We start from the raw sequence: 22,854 nt of genomic DNA on the forward strand, positions 1-22,854 counted from the left end.
ATATTACAGCAATGACTGATATCACAGCATTGACTGATATTACAGGACTGACTGATACCAGAGCACTGACTGATAATACAGCACTGACTGATATTACAGCACTGGCTGACACTACAGCACTGACTGATAGCACAGCACTGACTGATACCACAGCACTGACTAATATTACTGCACTGACAGATATTGCTGCACTGAATGATAATTCTGCACTGACTGATATTACAGCACTGACTGATGTTACTGCACTGACTGATATTACTGCACTGACTGATATTACAGCACTGACTGATACCACAGCACTGACTGATATTACAGGACTGACGGATACCACAGCACTGGCTGATATTACAGCACTGATTGATACCAGAGCACTGACTGATATTACAGCACTGCCTGACGCAAGAGGACTGACTGATATCACAGCACTGGCTGATATTACTGCACTGACTGATATTACTGCAGTGACTGATATTACTGTACTGACTGATATTACTGCACTGACTGATATCACAGCACTGACTGATATTACTGCACTGACTGATACCACAGCACTGACTGATATTACTGCACTGACTGATATGACAGCACTGACTGATATTACAGCACTGACTGATATTACAGCACTGACTGATATCACAGCACTGACAGATATTACAGCACTGGCTGATACATTGACTGATATTACAGTACTGGCTGATATTACAGCACTGACTGATACTACAGCACTGACTGATATTACAGCACTGACTGATATTACAGCACTGACTGATATTACAGCACTGACCGATATTGCAGCACCAACTGATACGAGAGCACTGACTGATATTACAGCACTGTCTGATACCACAGCACTAACTGATATTACTGCACTGACTGATATTACAACACTGCCTGATATTACTGCTCTGATATTACAGCACTGACTGATATTACAGCACTGACTGATACAACAGCACTGACTGATATTACAGCACTGACTGATATTACTGCACTGAATGATAATTCTGCACTGACTGATATTGTAACGGGTCGTTTTAACGAGCTTATGGTGTGCTAAATCGGTTTTGATTTTCGCACTACTCGTGAGCGGTTTCGAAGCGCTCCCCCCTCACGGTTCTAGACACTGGGCTTATTGCCAGACAACCTTTGTGTGTTGGCCCAACTCGTGACTCGGAAGACAAATGGTCAGATGAGACAGATTGAGTTTTAAATCAAAACGATCTTTATTTTTGAAAGAGAATGTACACAGGGACAAATGGCAAGAATAAATGCAGACGAAAAATAACGTTTCTCACAGAGGACTAAATTATACACTGAGAAAAATAACTTTAAAGCATATAAACAGTTCTAAAATAGCGATAAGCTAAAAGCGGGGGTGAGGGAAGCGCACGGACACATCGAGGGATAAATCACACTCCTGACTTACAAATACCCTTAATGTTACAAACCCTCCCGTTACTGAATATACCTCAATTATGTCAGTTAGGTAGAATTGAGTCTTTATGCTCACCAGAATTTCAAAACCCTTCTGGACCTTGGTACTTCTTGTTACATCTGGAATTTCCGATCTTCCTTATGGGTCCGGCTCCTGGACCCTGTTATTTGGTGTCGTCCGGGACCTCCGACCTGCCTTATGGGACCGGCTCCTGGACTCGCTCTCCTGTACAAACTTTGGAAGTCCTCCGAAATCCTCGAGCCGTTTTCTGTTCTGCACGGTCCTCGAACTCCTGATGGTAACTGGACTTGGACTTCACGGTGTGAACCGTCTCCGGAGGAGTCTTCCTTACTCTGGTTGAATCTTAGACTGACTTGCTGACGATTTACCTGAACGGTTATACTCTTTTCTGGCCCTAATCTTGGCGCCAAATCAACCGTTTTCCTTTGTTAAGGTTGCTTTAACAAAAGCAAGCACATTAATTTTAACTGCTCGCAAATCGAACTAATGGGAATCCGATTAGTGTCCCTTCGTTTGTGTGTGCTCAGCGGTTTCTGAGATCGGTTACCGCTCTGCCAGCGATTAGCGCACCTCCAGGTGCTAATAGTTTTGTTTACTGCTGTAACCACATTACAATATCAAAAACAGTAAGGTTCTGGATTCTTCTAATCGATGATGACTCAGACTGCTGTTAGGTACTGTGTGTGTGTCCTTTTGAACTGGGCGATGAGAACTGCCAACTCCATTCTGTTATCTCACAGTGTGGCCACTTCAGGGGCCCTACCCATATACTGTATTTCATGGATTTTTGCGAATCCTACAGCCCTCCCTGTGATACAATGAGCATCTTCAATCGTCTTTGTATCATAAAATGTCTTTGGGTGAGCACAAATCCGTTCCCTCCCCAACTGACCTTCCCCGTAATTTACCTTGCTAAGGAGTGTACCTCGCCCGCACTTTCCTCATTCCGAACAACGAAGTTTGAGAAAACATTTCCTATTGGAGACAAACCTTTAAGCAATATACAGACTCACCTAGAGTCGTAACATAATCTTATTTCAATAATACAAAACCATCCAATGTACAAAACAATCCAATGGAATACCTTATACGTTCATTCTAAAATAACAATAACTAAACCTTATTCTCCAAAACTATATATATCTATGTACATCTGCCGCCCGTCTCCGGACGGCCAGCTTATAATCTGCGGGGACTGTCGCAGGCCTCCCCCTGCGGCGTTCCCACATCAGTCTCAGCTGCTAGTCCCAGGCAGCCCGTGGCTGCTGGCTGTGGACTGTTTAAACTTCCCACAGCTTTCTTACGGGGGTTTCCTTTTGTGAAAACCGGCGACCAGACCTTCTTCGGTTGCGGTTTTCTATCTGACCGTCTGACGGTCACCACATATGAGGTTTCCTCATGGGTCGGACCCTTGGCTGGAGTTTTGGCCCTGGCTGCAGTTCGTGGCTTCCCCACGGCTGCCGGCTGTGGGCTTCCTCCCGCAGGCTCCGCCTCCCTAGGCTCTGGGTCAGCGGCAGGCACCTCTTTGCTACCTGGGACTCCAGGTTGAGAGTCCCCGCCCCCAGATGCCACCTCTCTAATGCTACACTGAGGGGCAAGACCTAAAACCTCCGGCTCCTCCCCTTCGCCGCAGTTATGGGGCGGGACCTTCGTCCTCCGACTCGGCTTCATTATGACCAGGGACAGGGCCTGGGACCTCCGGCTCCTCCCCTTCTGGGTGATCGGGGACAGGACCTGGGACCTCCGGCTCCTCTCCTTCTGGGTAACCAGGGACAGGACCTAAGACCTCCGGCTCCTCCCCTTCTGGGTCCCAGAACAATGGGGGAGTCTCCTGTTTAGATGAGACCACTCCTCCCCTCACGCAGGCTGCACGTCCAGCCTGTGTCACCTGTGGCTGCAGCTCCCCTACAGCGTTTAACTCTTTACTGGCCTTTTCAGCCCCTGCTGTCTGTTTCCCTGCCTCCGGCTTAAACAGCTTGCACTGTTTAATATACCTGGCAGCTAGCCAGTAATCTAGTTTTATCTCCTCTTCCCTACCCACTCCTGTACTGGGGGCAGGTATCCCCTCACCACCCGCTGCTGGTGGCTGAAAATCTTCATGAACCATTTTAAAAACCTTTAGCTGACCCTCTAAACTGCCAGCCCTCGCTGTTAACATTGCATTCTCCTCCCTTAAAGCCTGCTCAACTAACTTAGCCTCCGCAACCTGGCACTGCAGGTATTCCTCCATTTTACTGGAGGTCTTTTCCTGTGCATGTCTTTCTGGGGGACACAGGTCGACAGACTACGCTGGCTCTAGTCATTGTGGGGGGGCAGAGGTGGGGGAGGGAACTACAGCAGCTGTACTTCCCTGGCCAGTCAGAAGAGACCGCATGGCCTCTAAAAATGACTCAATCCCAGCGGGAGCAATTTCTGTCTCTGCCTTTTGGACTGGGGCTGTGGGAACTTTTTCCCTTGTGTCCTTCCAGGGATTCTTACAGTCCCTGCGCCAATGCCCCTCCTTCCTGCAACCGTAGCACGTTTGCCTGCTTTGGTTGGGACGGCTCCCTTCCTGGCGCCACTCTTTACGGGGCTGGTCACCAGGCCTGACCTCACAAACCTCCCCTTTTTGCTGGGGTGTCTCACTATCCCTCCCGTTTCTAAAGGTGACAGTGAGTTGGCGGATTACCGTCGCCTCCGTGGTCAGAGGGTTTCGGGGGTCGAACCAGGCCATTGCCTGCATTCCAATGCGGGGCAGGGAGTTGTTCATAAGGCACCTTAGCCAGTGAACTAACGGTTCCCCGTCCAGGTGCGCTCGCGCCGGCATTCCCGGGCACGCACCCTGGTAGACTGGCCACAGCCTGTCCGCGAACGCCTGCGGGAATTCCCCGGGGAGCTGGACTGTTCTCTCTACCCGGGAGAACGGACTCCCCTCGTTCATCCCCATGGCCTCCAGGATCTCTTCCTTGAGCTTGCCATAATTCTCCTGACCCCTCTTACACTCATCGGGTAGCGTCTGGAGGAGATCGCTACCCAGGGAGAACAGCATAATTTTGGCCTTTTCTGCCTCATCGCAGTCATTTACACAGGCCGCCTGCTCTATCTCCCTAAAGTGCAGGGAAGGGTCCCCCCTCATGGTGAGCTTGGGGATGTAGCTCACCATGGCACGCAATTGTTGCGTACCGTGTGGAATCTGGAATTGGTTCTGGATGTCCCCAGTTTCCCCGTCGTTACCGGGTGGTCCGTACCTCCGCTGTATAACGGGATACACCGGTCCCGGTCCCTGACTCTCTCTTGGGCTAGCCTGGTCTACCTGGGGTTCTTCATCCCCCACCTGCTCCTGTTCCCAGACCTCTGGAAAACTAGGGGCTAGGGGTGGTGGCTGTGCAACCTCAGGTTCCCTAACCCGTTTAGTTCTAGGGGCTGCCTGCGGGACTGCCCTGACTGGGTTGCCGGTAAATTCGACCTGGCCGATTTTTGGGCTAATGAGACATATCATCCCCTTTGCTTTGGCCAACTCCATACATAGGCTTTCAATTTCCTGCCTACAGGGGCCGTGGTCTGCTTCCTCAAACCCCTGAGCGCAAGCCACTTTATAAGCTGCTTTTACCTGGGCTACTTTCTCCTCCTGTGCCTTAAGTTCCTCTGTGAGACTGCTAATTTCCGCCTTTAACTTCCTTTCTCTTTCCCTAGATTCTCTTGCTTGGTACTCAACATGTTCTACCCTAAAGCTAGCACTCCCCTCTAACTCAGCTATCTTGCCCTTTAGCCTTTCTACCCTGGCTTGGTGCTCACGTTGTACTTCAGCGGCCTGGCTTTCCATGTGCTCTACTTTCCCCCGATGATCCCGGACCATCGCTGCCCTCTCTTGGCTTATTGCCTCCAGGGCCACTAGCACTTTCCCTTCTGCTGCAACCTTTTCCTGCAGCTCTTGGGACAAATACCTAATCTTAGATTCTTTATTGGCCACCGCGTGGTCCAGTACCAGAACCTGCTTTTTATAACACATGAGCCATACCGCTTTCTCAATGCCCTTGCGGTGCTTTTTACTAGCCGTCCACTGAGCGGCTGCCTTTAGGGGACGCTCGGCTCCTAACATGTCATACACCCATTTTTTCGCTACATTGACTTTCCCACACACGTAGGAAGCTAACTTACCTTCCATCACATCTGTCTCACCCGAGTCTTTGTCCACCACACAAGGTTTCTGTAGCCAGTGTCCTGCCACGGTCGCCATTCTGTAAGAGGTCGTTTTAACGAGCTTATGGTGTGCTAAATCGGTTTTGATTTTCGCACTACTCGTGAGCGGTTTCGAAGCGCTCCCTCCTCACGGTTCTAGACACTGGGCTTATTGCCAGACAACCTTTGTGTGTTGGCCCAACTCGTGACTCGGAAGACAAATGGTCAGATGAGACAGATTGAGTTTTAAATCAAAACGATCTTTATTTTTGAAAGAGAATGTACACAGGGAAAAATGGCAAGAATAAATGCAGACGAAAAATAACGTTTCTCACAGAGGACTAAATTATACACTGAGAAAAATAACTTTAAAGCATATAAACAGTTCTAAAATAGCGATAAGCTAAAAGCGGGGCTGAGGGAAGCGCACGGACACATCGAGGGATAAATCACACTCCTGACTTACAAATACCCTTAACGTTACAAACCCTCCCGTTACTGAATATACCTCAATTATGTCAGTTAGGTAGAGTTGGGCCTTTATGCTCACCAGAATTTCAAAACCCTTCTGCACCTTGGTACTTCTTGTTACGTCTGGAATTTCCGATCTTCCTTATGGGACCGGCTCCTGGACCCTGTTACTTGGTGTCGTCCGGGACCTCCGACCTTCCTTATGGGACCGGCTCCTGGACTCGCTCTCCTGTACAAACTTTGGAAGTCCTCCGAAATCCTCGAGCCGTTTTCTGTTCCGCACGGTCCTCGGACTCCTGATGGTAACTGGACTTGGACTTCACGGTGTGAACCGTCTCCGGAGGAGTCTTCCTTACTCTGGTCGAATCTTAGACTGACTTGCTGACGATTTACCTGAACGGTTATACTCTTTTCTGGCCCTAATCTTGGCGCCAAATCAACCGCTTTCCTTTGTTAAGGTTGCTTTAACAAAAGCAAGCACATTAATTTTAACTGCTCGCAAATCGAACTAATGGGAATCCGATTAGTGTCCCTTCGTTTGTGTGTGCTCAGCAGTTTCTGAGATCGGTTACCGCTCTGCCAGCGATTAGCGCACCTCCAGGTGCTAATAGTTTTGTTTACTGCTGTAACCACATTACAATATCAAAAACAGTAAGATTTTGGATTCTTCTAATCGATGATGACTCAGACTGCTGTTAGGTACTCTGTGTGTGTCCTTTTGAACTGGGCCATGAGAACTGCCAACTCCATTCTGTGTTCTCACAATGTGGCCACTTCAGGGGCCCTACCCGTATACTGTATTTCATGGATTTTTGCGAATCCTACAATATTACAGCACTGACTGATACTACAGCACTGACTGATATTACAGCACTGACTGATATTACAGCACTGACTGATACCACAGCACTGACTGATATTACTGCAGTGACTAATATTATAGCACTGACTGATATTACAGCACTGACTGATACCACAGCACTGACTGATACCACAGCACTGACTGATATTACTGCACTGTCTGATATTACAACACTGCCTGATATTACTGCTCTGACTGATATTACAGCACTGACTGATATTACAGCACTGACTGATACAACAGCACTGACTGATATTACAGCACTGACTGATATTACTGCACTGACTGATATTACTGCACTGACTGATATTTCTGCACTGGCTGATGTTACTGCACTGATATTGCAGCACTGACTGATATTACTGCACTGACTGATATTACTGCACTGACTGATATCACTGCACTGACTGATATTACTGCACTGACTGATACCACACCACTGACTGATATTACAGCACTGATGGATACCACAGCACTGACTGATATTTGTGTACTGACTAATATCACAGCACTGACTGACACCACAGCACTGACTGATATTACAGCACTGACTGATCTTCTTCTTCTTAGGCAGTCCCTCGGAACCAAGGATGACTTGCTTCCACATTAAAAATGAGTTCACAGGTGACTGATTAGTCCAATGCGGGACCTACAGTCGTTGTCACAGGTGGGGCAGACGGTGGTTGAAGGGATGGGTCGGTGGGGTACTTGGGCTGACGTGCGCTCCTTGCGCTGCCTGCGCTTGGCTTCCGCTTGCTCTCGGCGAAGAGACTCGAGGTGTTCGGCGCCTTCCCGGATGCTTCTCCTGCACTTTGTGCGGTCTTGGGCCAGGGATTCCCAGGTGTCAGTGGGGATGTTACACGTTTTCAAGGAGGCTTTGAGGGTGTCCTTGAAGCATTTCCTCCGCCCACCTGGGTCTCTCTTGACATGCCAGAGCTCCGAGTAGAACGCTTGTTTTGGGAGTCTCATATCGGGCATGCGGACAATGTGACCCATCCATCGGAGCTGATCGGGCGTGGTCAAAGCTTCGATGCTGGGGATGTTGGCCTGAGCAAGAACACTGACGTTGGTGCGCCTATTCTGCCAATGGATTTGCAGGATCTTGCGGCAGCAGCATTGGTGGTACCTCTCCAGTGCTTTGAGGTGCCTGCTGTACATGGTCCATGTCTCTGAGGCATACAGCAGGGCGGGTATCACTGCTGCTCTGTAGACCATGAGCTTAGTGCCGGGTTTGAGGTCCTGGTCTTCAAACACTCTCTTCCTCAGGCGACTGAAGGCTGCCCTTGTTGACAGTAGGCTCCCGAGGTATGGAAAGTGGTCCTCGTTGTCCATGGCTTTGTCGTGGATTTTGATAATCGGGGGGCAATACTGTGTGGCGGGGGCAGGTTGGTAGAGGACCTTTGTCTTACGGATGTTTAGTGCAAGGCCCATGCTCTCGTATGCTTCGGTGAAGGTGTTGACGATGGTTTGGAGTTCGACCTCCGAGTGAGCGCAGACGCAAGCATCATCTGCATACTGTAATTCGACGACCTTGGATCTGGACTGGAGGGGACGTAGGTTGAACAGTTTCCCGATTGTTCTGTAAATTAGCTCCACTCCAGTGGGGAGCTTACTGAGGGAGAGATGGAACATTGCAGCAAGGAAGATCGAGAAGAGCATTGGTGCGATGACACAGCCTTGCTTGACCCCGGTTCGAACGTGAATTGGGTCTGTGGTAGAACCATTGGTCAGGATCACGGCTTGCATGTCGTCGTGAAGCAGGCGGAGGATAGTGACAAACTTTTGAGGGCAGCCGAATTTGAGGAATCTCAGCACAACCCCAGCCCGGCATGAGGTTGAAATGGCCATCCGACAACTGAAGAACAACAAGGCCTCAGGAACAGATGGAATCCCCGCCGAGGCACTAAAGCATGGCGGAGAAGCACTACTGGCTCGAATTCATGAACTCATTTCTCTTATCTGGAAGGAGGAGAGCATGCCAGGGGATCTCAGAGATGCCGTAATTGTGACCATCTTCAAGACAATTCCGATTGCAGTAATTACTGAGGAGTTTCCCTGCTGTCTGTCACAGGGAAAGTCATCACAAGAATCCTCCTCAATTGCCTTCTCCCAGTGGCCGAAGAGCTCCTCCCAGAGTCGCAATGCGGATTCCGTCCACTAAGGGGCACAATGGACATGATCTTCACCGCACGTCAATTACTGCACTGATATTACAGCACTGACTGATATCACAGCACTGACTGATATCACTGCACTGAGCGATATCACAGCACTGACTGATATCACAGCACTGACTGATTCCACAGCACTGACTGATATTACAGCACTGACATATGACAGCACTGACTGATATCACAGCACTGACTGATATTACTGCACTGACTGATATTACAGCACTGCCTGATATTACTGCTCTGACTGATATTACAACACTGACTGATATTACAGCACTGACTGATACAACAGCACTGACTGATATTACAGCACTGACTGATATTACTGCACTGACTGATATTACTGCACTGACTGATATTTCTGCACTGGCTGATATTACTGCACTGATATTGCAGCACTGACTGATATTACTGCACTGTCTGATATTACAACACTGCCTGATATTACTGCTCTGACTGATATTACAGCACTGACTGATATTACAGCACTGACTGATACAACAGCACTGACTGATATTACAGCACTGACTGATATTACTGCACTGACTGATATTACTGCACTGACTGATATCACTGCACTGACTGATATTACTGCACTGACTGATACCACACCACTGACTGATATTACAGCACTGATGGATACCACAGCACTGACTGATATTTGTGCACTGACTGATATCACAGCACTGACTGATTCCACAGCACTGACTGATATTACAGCACTGACATATGACAGCACTGACTGATATCACAGCACTGACTGATATTACTGCACTGACTGATATTACAGCACTGACTGATATTACAGCACTGACTGATATCACAGCACTGACTGATATTACTGCAATGACTGATATTACAGCACTGACTGATATTACAGCTCTGACTGATATCACAGCACTGACTGATATTACTGCAGTGACTGATATTACAGCACTGACTGATACCACAGCACTGACTGATATTACAGCACTGACATATGACAGCACTGACTGATATCACAGCACTGACTGATATTACAGCACTGACTGATATTACTGCACTGATTGATATTACAGCACTGACTGATATTACAGTACTGACTGATATTACAGCACTGACTGATATTACAGCACTGACTGATATTACAGCACTGACTGATATTACAGCACTGTCTGATACCACAGCACTGACTGATATTACAGCACTGACTGATATTATAGCTCTGGAAAACCTGGCACTTGCAGGAACATGTCAAGGTTAATTGATCTCCACGGCACCGCGATTACCCAAGTGACATAATTTTCAACCAGCGCAGTCACAGCATGGAGTCACGCTGAATATTCCCCATTACAGTTCTCTCTGGTACGGTGGGACCTCCAGGAGATTGTGACACTTCACAGGGTGAAATCACTGCCCTGGTGCCATCCATTTATTCCCTCCAAGTAAATTCGTGATCAAGAAAAGCTTTATTTCATCAGGAACTGTGAAACAGGATGAATAGACGGGACAACATCTGATTTAAATTGATTAAAGATCCAATTTTGTAAAAAACATAATTGAAAATTACAGAATGTACAGCACAGAAACAGGCCATTCGACCCAACTGGTCCATGCCAGGAGCCTCCTCCCACCCCTCTTTAGCTAACCCCATCAACATATCCTTCGATTCCTTTCTCCCTCATGTGTTTATCTAGTTTCCCCTTAAATACATCTATACTATTCGCCTCAACCACTCCGTGTGGTAGCGAGTTCCACATTCTCACCACCCTCTGGGTAAAGAAGTTAAATGTATAATGGGACTTACATCAGCGTCACTCGCTCCGGGGAACGCCACTTGTAAGTAATGGAAACGAGCTGCTCGGATTGCATTGAACCAGTCAACTATTTCCTGTTTACAAGGAGAAAGAAGTAGCAAATATATCCTTTAAATACAACCACTGCTGACCAATCCAGTGACCCACACTGCCCACACTGGTCCAGTGACCCACACTGCCCACCGGCTGGTCCAGTGACCCACACAGTCCACCCACTGGTTCAGTGACCCACACTGTCCATCCACTGTTCCAGTGACCCACACTGCCCACACTGGTCCAGTGACCCACACTGCCCACCCACTGGTCCAGTGACCCACACTGCCCACACTAGTCTAGTGACCCACACTGTCCATCCACTGATCCAGTGACCCACACTGTCCACACTGGTCCAGTGACCCACACTGGTCCAGTGACCCACACTGTCCACCCACTGGTCCAGTGGCCCACACTGTCCACACTGGTCCAGTGACCCACACTGTCCATCCATTGGTCCAGTGACCCACACTATCCACACTGGTCCAGTGACCCACACTGTCCACTCACTGGTTCAGTGACCCACACTGCCCACATTGGTCCAGTGACCCACACTGTCCACCCACTCTCCAGTGACCCACACTGTCCACACTGGTCAAGTGACCCACACTGTCCATCCACTGGTCCACTGACCCTCACTGTCCACATTGGTCCAGTGACCCACACTGCCCACCCACTGGTCCAGTGACACACACTGTCCACCCGCTGGTCCAGTGACCCACACTGCCCACCCGCTGGTCCAGTGACATACACTGCCCACCCTCTGGTCCAGTGATCCACACTGTCCACACTGGTACAGTGGCCCACACTGTCCACCCACTGGTCCAGTGACCCACACTGTCCACCCATTGGTCCAGTGACCTACACTGTGCACACTGGTCCAGTGACCCACACTGTCCACACTGGTCCAGTGACCCACACTGTCCACACCGGTCCATCGACCCACATTGCCCACCCGCTGGTCCAGTGACCCACACTGTCTGCCCTGGTCCAGTGACCCACACTGTCCACCCACTGGTCCAGTGACCCACATTGTCCACACTGGTCCAGTGACCCACTCTGTCCACCCATGGTCCAGTGATCCACACTGTCCACACTGGTACAGTGACCCACACTGTCCACCCGCTGGTCCAGTGACCCACACTGTCCATCCATTGGTCCAGTGACCCACACTGTCCACACTGGTCCAGCGACCCACACTGCCCACCCGCTGGTCCAGTGACCCACACTGTCCGCCCTGGTCCAGTGACCCACACTGTCCACCCACTCGTCCAGTGACCCACAGTGTTCACACTGGTCCAGTGACCCACACTGTCCACCCATGGTCCAGTGACCCACACTGTCCACACTGGTCCAGTGACCCACACTGCCCACCCACTGGTACAGTGACCCACACTGTCCATCCGCTGGTCCAGTGACCCACACTGCCCACCCACTGGTTCAGTGACCCACACTGGTCCAGTGACCCACACTGTCCACCCACTGGTCCAGTGACCCACACTGTCCACACTGGTCCAGTGACCCACACTGTCCACTCACTGGTTCAGTGACCCACACTGCCCACACTGGTCCAGTGACCCACACTGTCCACCCACTCTCCAGTGACCCACACTGTCCACACTGGTCAAGTGACCCACACTGTCCATCCACTGGTCCACTGACCCACACTGTCCACATTGGTCCAGTGACCCACACTGTCCACCCACTGGTCCAGTGACCCACACTGTCCACCCGCTGGTCCAGTGACCCACACTGCCCACCCGCTGGTCCAGTGACGTACACTGCCCACCCTCTGGTCCAGTATTCCACACTGTCCACACTGGTACAGTGGCCCACACTGTCCACCCACTGGTCCAGTGACCCACACTGTCCACCCATTGGTCCAGTGACCTACACTGTGCACACTGGTCCAGTGACCCACGCTGTCCACACTGGTCCAGTGACCCACACTGTCCACACTGGTCCATCGACCCACACTGCCCACCCGCTGGTCCAGTGACCCACACTGTCTGCCCTGGTCCAGTGACCCACACTGTCCACCCACTGGTCCAGTGACCCACATTGTCCACACTGGTCCAGTGACCCACACTGTCCACCCATGGTCCAGTGATCCACACTGTCCACACTGGTACAGTGACCCACACTGTCCACCCGCTGGCCCAGTGACCCACACTGTCCATCCATTGGTCCAGTGACCCACACTGTCCACACTGGTCCAGTGACCCACACTGTCCACACTGGTCCAGCGACCCACACTGCCTACCCGCTGGTCCAGTGACCCACACTGTCCGCCCTGGTCCAGTGACCCACACTGTCCACCCACTCGTCCAGTGACCCACATTGTTCACACTGGTCCAGTGACCCACACTGTCCACCCATGGTCCAGTGACCCACACTGTCCACACTGGTCCAGTGACTCACACTGCCCACCCACTGGTACAGTGACCCACACTGTCCATCCGCTGGTCCAGTGACCCACACTGCCCACCCACTGGTTCAGTGACCCACACTGGTCCTGTGACCCACACTGTCCACCCACTGGTCCAGTGACCCACACTGTCCACACTGGTCCAGTGACCCACACTGTCCATCCATTGGTCCAGTGACCCACATTATCCACACTGGTCCAGTGACCCACACTGTCCACTCACTGGTTCAGTGACCCACACTGCCCACACTGGTCCAGTGACCCACACTGTCCACCCACTCTCCAGTGACCCACACTGTCCACACTGGTCAAGTGACCCACACTGTCCATCCACTGGTCCACTGACCCACACTGTCCACATTGGTCCAGTGACCCACACTGCCCACCCACTGGTCCAGTGACCCACACTGTCCACCCGCTGGTCCAGTGACCCACACTGCCCATCCGCTGGTCCAGTGATGTACACTGCCCACCCTCTGGTCCAGTGATCCACACTGTCCACACTGGTACAGTGGCCCACACTGTCCACCCACTGGTCCAGTGACCCACACTGTCCACCCATTGGTCCAGTAACCTACACTGTGCACACTGGTCCAGTGACCCACGCTGTCCACACTGGTCCAGTGACCCACACTGTCCACACTGGTCCATCGACCCACACTGCCCACCCGCTGGTCCAGTGACCCACACTGTCTGCCCTGGTCCAGTGACCCACACTGTCCACCCACTGGTCCAGTGACCCACATTGTCCACACTGGTCCAGTGACCCACACTGTCCACCCATGGTCCAGTGATCCACACTGTCCACACTGGTACAGTGACCCACACTGTCCATCCGCTGGTCCAGTGACCCACACTGTCCATCCATTGGTCCAGTGACCCACACTGTCCACACTGGTCCAGTGACCCACACTGTCCACACTGGTCCAGCGACCCACACTGCCCACCCGCTGGTCCAGTGACCCACACTGTCCGCCCTGGTCCAGTGGCCCACACTGTCCACCCACTCGTCCAGTAACCCACATTGTTCACACTGGTCCAGTGACCCACACTGTCCACCCATGGTCCAGTGACCCACACTGTCCACACTGGTCCAGTGACCCACACTGCCCACCCACTGGTACAGTGACCCAAAGTATCCATCCGCTGGTCCAGTGACCCACACTGCCCACCCACTGGTCCAGTGATCCACAGTGTCCACACTGGTACAGTGACCCACACTGTCCACCCACTGGCCCAGTGACCCACACTGTCCACCCGCTGGTCCAGTGACCCACACTGCCCACCCGCTGGTCAATCCAGTGACCCACACTGTCCACCCACTGGTCAAGCCAGTGACCCACACTGTGCACCTGATACCGTGTGTTTAAACCATTACTGTAATTTCAAGTAAGTATAGATGATACATTTTGGACTTGGCGCGGAGATGGCACTGGACGACTCTGGGTTTTTACTTCAAGGAACCGAATGCGACGCCATATTATCAGGTGCCTGTGTGAGGAGGAGAAGTAGGGATGTGTTATCTGATCGTACGGGCTCCAGAAAGTTCTGAGAAGACATGGACCATAATGAAAGGCAGAGTGGATTATATGTGGTGTAAATGTGTTCGGTGCCACAGATCCCACCGCACTATTTCAAAAGAAGAAATTGGGGGTTGTTGAAGTCCCACTTGGGAGACCTGAGCAGATATTCTAGGCTGGGTTCCAGTGCTGTGTGGAGGGCGCACTGTATATTCAAAATGGCAGGGCTGCACCACCAGTGTTAACAGGATGGTAAAGTGCCCGATCTCACTTTGAGAAAGTCCTGTTAACACAGGCGACGGCAGTGAAAACCGACCCAGGTGTGGCTTCCCGGCCGCCGGTTATGGAAAATCTGGCAAGTGTACTTTGGAGTTTCTCAAAACCAACATTTAAAACAGCACCAAATCAACACAAAAATAGCAGCTCTCAAGAAACCTGCTCGTGGGTCACTGCACTGAGACCTGGAACACAACCAAAGTGACCGCTGACCACTAGCGGTCTGCCTATTGCGGTCGGCTAGACTGAGCGCAGTGGGCTGTAACCATTTGCAAAAACCCCAGGACCACAATTTATAAAAGATAAGGGTGCACGATCTTCTTCCAACAACCCCCCGCATAAATTCTCCTGATCCATTTTTATATAGCTATTCAATTTGCATAATGCATTTACCTCACCTTTCCATCTTCGTGATACACAAAGATATTCCTTGTGCTGTTATCTTTTAAATATGTAATTTGCAGTCCGTTAGGGTTCCCTATTTTCGCCGGTTGAAAGGTGGCGTTGATTTGTTCGAGCCTCAGAATGGCTTTCGGATCTTTTGCCTGAAAAATGGAGGAAGCAAAATGTGAGCAGAACTGATGGGGGTAGAGCTGCCAACTCTGGTTGCACGTATTCCTGGAGGTATCGGCAAAAGTCCCCCACCCGCCTCGCCCGGTCAAACAACCTTTATTCCCCCATCTCCAATATTTTTGTAACTAATAAACGCCAGGTGTTCAAAGTAAATTAAAATGCCCGTTTGATTTCTCTCCCGGGTGTTGCTCCCAGCCGTGTCCTGGAAACATAGAAACATAGAAGATAGGAGCAGGAGTATGCCATTTGGACCCTCGAGCCTGCTCCGCCATTCAATGAGATCATGGCTGATCATCCAAATTCAGTACCCTGTCCCTGCCTTCTCCCCATATCCCTTGATCCCTTTAGCATTAAGAAATAAATCCAACTCCTTCTTGAATATATTTAATGAACTGGCCTCCACCGCCCTCTGTGGCAGAGAATTCCACAGGTTCACCACTCTCTGGGTGAAGAAATTCCTCCTCATCTCAGTCCTAAATGGCTTACCCCTTATCCTTAGACTATGACCCCTGGTTCAGGACTCCCTGGCCATCGGGAACATCTAGTCTGTCCAGGCCTGACAGAATTTTATAGGTTTCGAAGAGATCGGGGACAGGGTACTATCTCCAGTTAGTCCTGTTAGAATTTTATAAGTTTCAATGAGGTCCCCTCTCATTCTTCTAAACTCCAGTGAATATAAGCCCAATCAACCCAATCTCTCCTCATACGTCATTCCTGCCATCCCAGGTATCAGTCTGGTGAATCTTCGCTGCACTCTCTCCATGGCAAGAACATCCTTCCTCAGATAAGGTGACCAAAATTGCACACAATACTCAAGGTGTGGTCTCACCAAGGCCCTGTACAACTGCAGCAAGACATCCTTGCTCCTGTACTCGAACCCTCTCGCTATGAAGGCCAACATACCATTTGCCTTCTTAACTGCCTGCTGTACCTGCATGTTTACCTTCAGTGACTGGTGCACAAGGACACCCAGGTCTCGTTGCACTTCCCCTTCTCCCAATATATTGCCATTCAGATAATAATCTGCCTTCCTGTTTTTGCCACCAAAGTGGATAACCTTGCATTTATTCACATTATACTGCAACTGCCATGCATCTGCCCAATCACCCAACCTGTCCAAATGATACTGGAGTTTCTCTGCATCCTCCTCACAGCACACACGTCCACCCAGCTTTGTGTCGTCTGCAAACTTGGAGATATTACATCTAGTTCCCTCGTCTAGATCATTTATATATATTGTGAATAGCTGGGGTCCTAGCACCGATCCCTGCGGTACCCCACTAGTCACTGCCTGCCACTCGGAAAAAAAACCATTTATTCCAACTCTTTGCCTCCTGTCTGCCAACCAGTTCTCTATCCAAGTCAGTACCTTACCCCCAATCCCATGTGCTTTACCTTTACACGCTAATCTCTTATGCGGGACCTTATCGAAAGCCTTCTGAAAGTCCAAATACACCACAGCCACTGGTTCTCCCTCATCTATTCTACCAGTTACATCCTCAAAAAATTCCAGTAGATTAGTCAAGCACGATTTACCTTTTGTATATCCATGTTGACTTTGTCCGATCCTGTCACTGTTTTCCAAGTGCTCTGCTATTACATCTTTTATAATAGACTCTAGCATTTTCCCCACTACTGATGTCAGGCTTACCGGTCTATAATTCCCTGTTTTCTCTCTACCACCTTTTTTGAATAGTGGGGTAACATTAACTACCCTCCAATCCATGGGAACTGCTCCAGAATCTATAGAATTTTGGAAGATGATCAGCAATGCATCTAATATTTCTAGGGCCACTTCCTTAAGTACCCTAGGATGTAGATTATCAGACCCTGGGGATTTATCGGCCTTCAATCCCATCAATTTCCCTAACACCATTTCCCTACAAATACTGATTTCATTCAGTTCCTCCCTCTCATTAGACCCAATGTTCCCCGACATCTCTGGGAGGTTATTTGTGTCCTCCTTTGTGAAGACAGAACCAAAGTATGTATTTAATTGGTCAGCCATTTCTTTGTTCCCCATTATAAATTCCCCTGATTCTGACTGCAAGGGGCCTACGCTTGACTTCACCAATCTTTTTCTCTTCACATATCTATAGAAGCTTTTACAGTCAGTTTTTATGTTCCCTACAAGCTTACTCTCATAATCTATTTTCCCCCTCTTAATTAATCCTTTTGTCCTCCTTTGCTGAATCCTAAACTGCTCCCAATCCTCAGGTTTGCTGCTTTTTTTTGACAATTTATATATCCTCTCCTTGGATCTTATGCTATCCCTAATTTCCCATGTTAGCCACGGTTGTGTCACCTTTTTTGTATTATTTTTATGCCAGACAGGGATGAACAAATTCTGTAGTTCATCCATGTGATCTTTAACTGTTTGCCATTGCCTATCCACCGTCAACCCTTTAAGTAACATTCCCCAATCCATCCTAGCCAACTCGCGCCTCATACCATCATAGTTTCCTTTATTTAAATTCAGGACCCTAGTCTCTTGAGTCAACTACTTCACTCTCCATCTTAATGAAGAATTCTATCATGTTATGATCGCTCCTCCTCAAGGGGCCTCGCACAGCAAGATTGCTAATCAATCCTTTCCCATTACATAATACCCAGTCTAAGATGGCCTGATACGTTGGTTCCTCAACATATTTGTCTAGTAAACCATCCCGTATACACTCTAGGAATTCCTCCTCCACAGTATTGTTACTAATTTGGTTAGCCCAATCTATGTGTAGATTAAAGTCACCCATGATAACTGCTGTGCCCTTATTGCACGCATCTCTAATTTCCTGTTTACTGCCATCCCCAACCTCAGCATTACTGTTTGGGGGTCTGCATACAACTCCCACTAACATTTTCTGCCCCATGGTATTTCTCAGCTCTACCCATACAGATTCCAGATCATCAGAGTTAATATCCTTCCTTACTATTGTGTTAATCTCCTCTTTAACAAGCAATGCTACCCCACCTCCTTTTCCTTTTTGCCTGTCCTTCCTGAATATTGAATACCCCTGGATGTTGAATTCCCAGCCGTGATCACCCTGGAGCCATGTCTCCGTAATCCCAATTATATCATCTCCGTTTACATCTATTTGCGCAGCTAATTCATCCACCTTATTAGAATGCTCCTCGCATTAAGACACAAAACCTTCAGGCGTGTTTTTTTAACACTCTTATTCCTTTTAGAATTATTATTTACTGTGGCCCTGTTTGATTTACACACTTGATTTCTCTGCCTTTCACTTTTGCTTTTCTCCTTCCTGTCTTGCTTCTATCCTTGCTTCTCTTTCCTCTGTCTCCCTGCACTGGTTCCCAACCCCCTGCCATTTTCGTTTAAACCCTCCCCAACAGCACTAGCAAACACTCCCCCTAGGACATCGATCCCGGTCCTGCCCAGGTGCAAACCGTCCAGTTTGTACTGGTCCCACCTCCCCCAGAACCGGTTCCAATGTCTCAGGAATTTGAATCCCTCTCCCTTGCACCATTCCTCTAGCCACATATTCATCTGAAATATCCTTCTATTTCTACTCTGACTAGCACGTGGCACAGGTAGCAATCCTGAGATTACTACCTTTGAGGTCCTATTTTTTAATTTACCCTCTAACTCCCTATATTCAGCTTTTAGGACCTCATCCCATTTTTTACCTATATTGTTGATACCTATATGCACCACGACAGCTGGCTGTTCACCCTCCCTCTCCAGAATGCCCTGCAGCCGCTCCGAGGCAACATACCATCTTGGAGTCTCGTTTGCGGCCGCAGAAACGCCTATCTATTCTCCATGGAGAATGATCTTTAATTCCTGGGGACTCCAGGCCAATCCTGGAGAGTTGGCAACCCCCGAAGGAGGCCTTTTGCTGTTCACAATTTGTCTTCCACTGTCGCGGCCTCCTAATCCTTGACGTTAATTTCCCCGAGTGCTTCTCTCCTGCATTGATATCATATCCCAATGCAGTTTCTATTCTTCCCATTGAGGGATGTCCATGAATCTGGGCCCAGAACTGATCTGATCTGCCCTTTGACAGGGAGTGAACCAATCTCGAGTGGGCTCAATCTCGTATAAACTTGTTTTCTTTTGACAGTGTCCCAGTGGAAACTGGAAGCTGCCTCAAGTTGTCCCTCTTCAGTGGACTGTTACAAGGAACCATTTCAGACTTGACCTGTGTGTATTTGGTTCGTATTTGACATGTCCTTGCTTTCCATTAACCATTAGATTATTAATTTTTTTTACATACGAACATTTGAAAATAATCAATAGACACCATATTTCCATTTTGAAATCTAGTGTAGTGAAAAGCAAAGGCTTCAGAAGAAGATAATGCATGAGAAGGGAGAGTGGAGGGTCTGTAAGATTCGAAAATTTTCATTGATATAATCACACAAGATAACAGGATTAATTATACAGCTTTATTGACCAAAAGAAGCTTGTACAGATAAAACCTTTGAAAAAAGGGCATACAAAATGGCCGCCGGACCTCGCGATCAGTTTCTGGGACCATTTGATTGCTGTTACTGCAAGCCAGACAGGCTTGTGGATTGAGAACAGTAAGCCCGCGAAAGCCAGTATCGGGAAACCGAAACTCAGGGAAATGGGCATACATATTCAATTGGATTCTAAGTACAAGACAGTTTCAGGCAACAGGATGGGGCCCATCAAGATATGGGCGGACAATGAATGAACACTTAAACCCATTTAATGTACAAAGGAAAAACCGTTTAACAGCCATCAAGGGAAATCTCCAGACCGATCAATATGCGAACCGAGTTACGGTGACAAAGTAAAAGACATTATCGGCCAGGAAGGCCAGTTAAGCTATCACCGGCTCCCGTTACAAGACAAAGCGCCCCTGCAGAGATTTCTGCCCGCCAAAAATATTACAAAGACTGGACTATGATCTGGCGGGAGATAAGACTGTCCCAAAAGAGTATAATTATGGATTTGAAAGTCCATCAAAAAACACACACACGGGAGGCAACGCTTCACCTCGACGGCTACGTTTCATTCGTAGGACGATTCACTTCTTCGGTACAATTCGTAACTTTCGGCGACGACGAGAAGACTTTGGCTGGGAAGTCAGCTCGGCCAGGCAAGGCTCGACTACGACGGGAAGACGAAGGAGGGTGGCCCGGGTACTTTTGTCGGGAGATCATCGACGACCCAGGCCGAAGGAGAAGACACCCTCTGGAAAACCGCCGAACCAGATGGGAGCGAGAAATAAAAAGGACACTCCGGGCCTAGCACTTCCGTGCCTCAACATCCCATTCGCAGTTTTTCCGTACTGGACTCTCCCTGTGCATCCAGTTATTCAACATCACATCAGTGGCAGAGACTCCCCCATGTATCCAAATCCACAACAGTTTTAACTGATCCATCCTTGACGAGTGCTCATCAAGGCTGTGTCCACTGCCTCATCGCCTGAGAGAGAGAGAAAAACAAGCTGCGCCAGAAGTTTCCAAATCCACGTGACGACGGAAAGCTGTGCCAAAAAGGCTGCGAACCCCCTCTTTTTGCGAATCTGAAAGTGGTGAGCATGATCCCGAGTTCCTCAAGTCGAAACTTAGTTTAGGTCTAGGGGAGGGAGAGGGTAAGGGTAATCGTAATGTGTTTCCCCTTTCTCGATGTGCCGTGTGTTTCCCATTTCCATGGAATCAAGTTTATAGATATGTGCATGCTTGTAGTCGCTCTAATTTATGCTTATGATATGTATTTTATAATGCTGCAAACTGTTTAATAATAAAAGCCTCCATTTCGTGCTATTCAACCTGGTCTATTGAGTCTTTCTCTGCACTACATTTCCCTGCACCTAAGTCCAAGGTCTAGAGCCGTAGGGGAGAGTGGGTCGAACCACTCAAGGGTAATTATTGCACGAAGCCTGGTAGGAGACCAGAACGAGCAAGAGAAACCCCCTACAGAAATGGCGACCGCGGCAGGACCTTGGCAGCAGGAATGTAGCATGTTAGATCAAGGTTTAAATAAACGAAATGTGATGGATGAGAGGATAGCGGATTATGTTTTTGGGAAGGTGAACCTTACAAAACAGTGGATATCTGACCTGTTAAGAGATAGGCGTCCGCTAGACGCAGCCATCAAGTGGACTGAAAACAAAGAGCATAAGAAATCGGTAGAAAAGGCGGTCTGGCTGATGTGTTACAAGAAGCAAGTCCAGCTTTTGGACCAGGTCGTTGTAGCACAGACAGCCCAGATAAAAGGGCTGCTCACAGAAGTAGAGGAAAAGGTTGCGGGAGGTCAGAAACTGATTGAATCGCTTAACGCGCTGAATCAGGAACGCCAATCCGTAACTCACCGCCATGAGACCCGGATAGAGTATTTGGAATGTCAGGTCATTGAGGCCAAGGCCAGTGAAGGTAGAATGAAAGAGAGGTGTTTCCGCCTAGCCAAGCAGGTAGCGACACAGGAGGAAAGCATCTTGGGGGCCAGGGCAGCCTATAAGATGGCCATGCAGGATAGGTCTGAGAACACCGACCATAGCGCTTGCCACCGGGAGCTAGAGGGCCTGAGAACGGCCCTAGCAAAGGCAACCGGCTTGGTGTGTCTCATAAACCCGCCAGCAAGCCAGCTACTGTTAGCCAAGGAATCAACAAGGCCAATTCCACAGGAGACAGTTAGGGTACCAACCCCCGAGCCCTCAGCACCTCCCGCCTATACCGAGTCTTGGACTCCAGGGGAGGAAACGGAGAAGTCAGACACAGGGGTTCTTGAGGTAGAGCAACACCAGGTAGTAGGGTCGGGACCGGCGCCGATGTGTCCCACGCGACACCAGAGGCTCGGTCCGAACGAAGACAATGGCGATGGCGGACCCCTCGTGAATCAGATCATAATGCCCCATAGCGCATGACAGCTAAGGGAAATGATAAGTCACATCCCAAAACTCTCCGAGTCAGGAGATCACTCCGTCCATTTTAGGGACGTGGAGCAGACCGCAGCAGTTAATGACTGCGACGGGGTTGAACAGTCCAAAATGCTGCTGTTCTCCCTGGACAGCTCGCTCCTCCAGTGTCTCCCTGACGAGAGCAAGAGAGGGCACAAGGCGTATGAGGAGTTACGGGATGAGATCCTGGAGATTATGGGGGAGGGTGACGGAACTC

At 49.4% G+C, this 22,854-nt stretch overlaps 1 protein-coding gene across 1 annotated transcript in view; it reads right to left on the bottom strand.

Moving 5' to 3' along the window:
• The window catches only part of LOC147110814 (arf-GAP with dual PH domain-containing protein 1-like), a 138,067-nt gene that overhangs the window by 98,975 nt on the left and 16,238 nt on the right, over positions 1–22,854 (bottom strand). The window contains exons 3-4 of the mRNA XM_085999965.1: positions 15,573–15,719; positions 10,908–10,991 (exon numbers count right to left, since the gene is read on the bottom strand). Coding sequence (XP_085856091.1) covers positions 10,908–10,991; positions 15,573–15,719 — 231 coding nt within the window. The remainder of the gene's footprint in view (positions 1–10,907; positions 10,992–15,572; positions 15,720–22,854) is intronic.

This window comes from Somniosus microcephalus, chromosome 11, assembly GCF_052327205.1.
Source record: "Somniosus microcephalus isolate GS21.2 chromosome 11, FLI_Smic_1.0, whole genome shotgun sequence".
NCBI classification, from domain to species: Eukaryota; Metazoa; Chordata; class Chondrichthyes; order Squaliformes; family Somniosidae; genus Somniosus; species Somniosus microcephalus.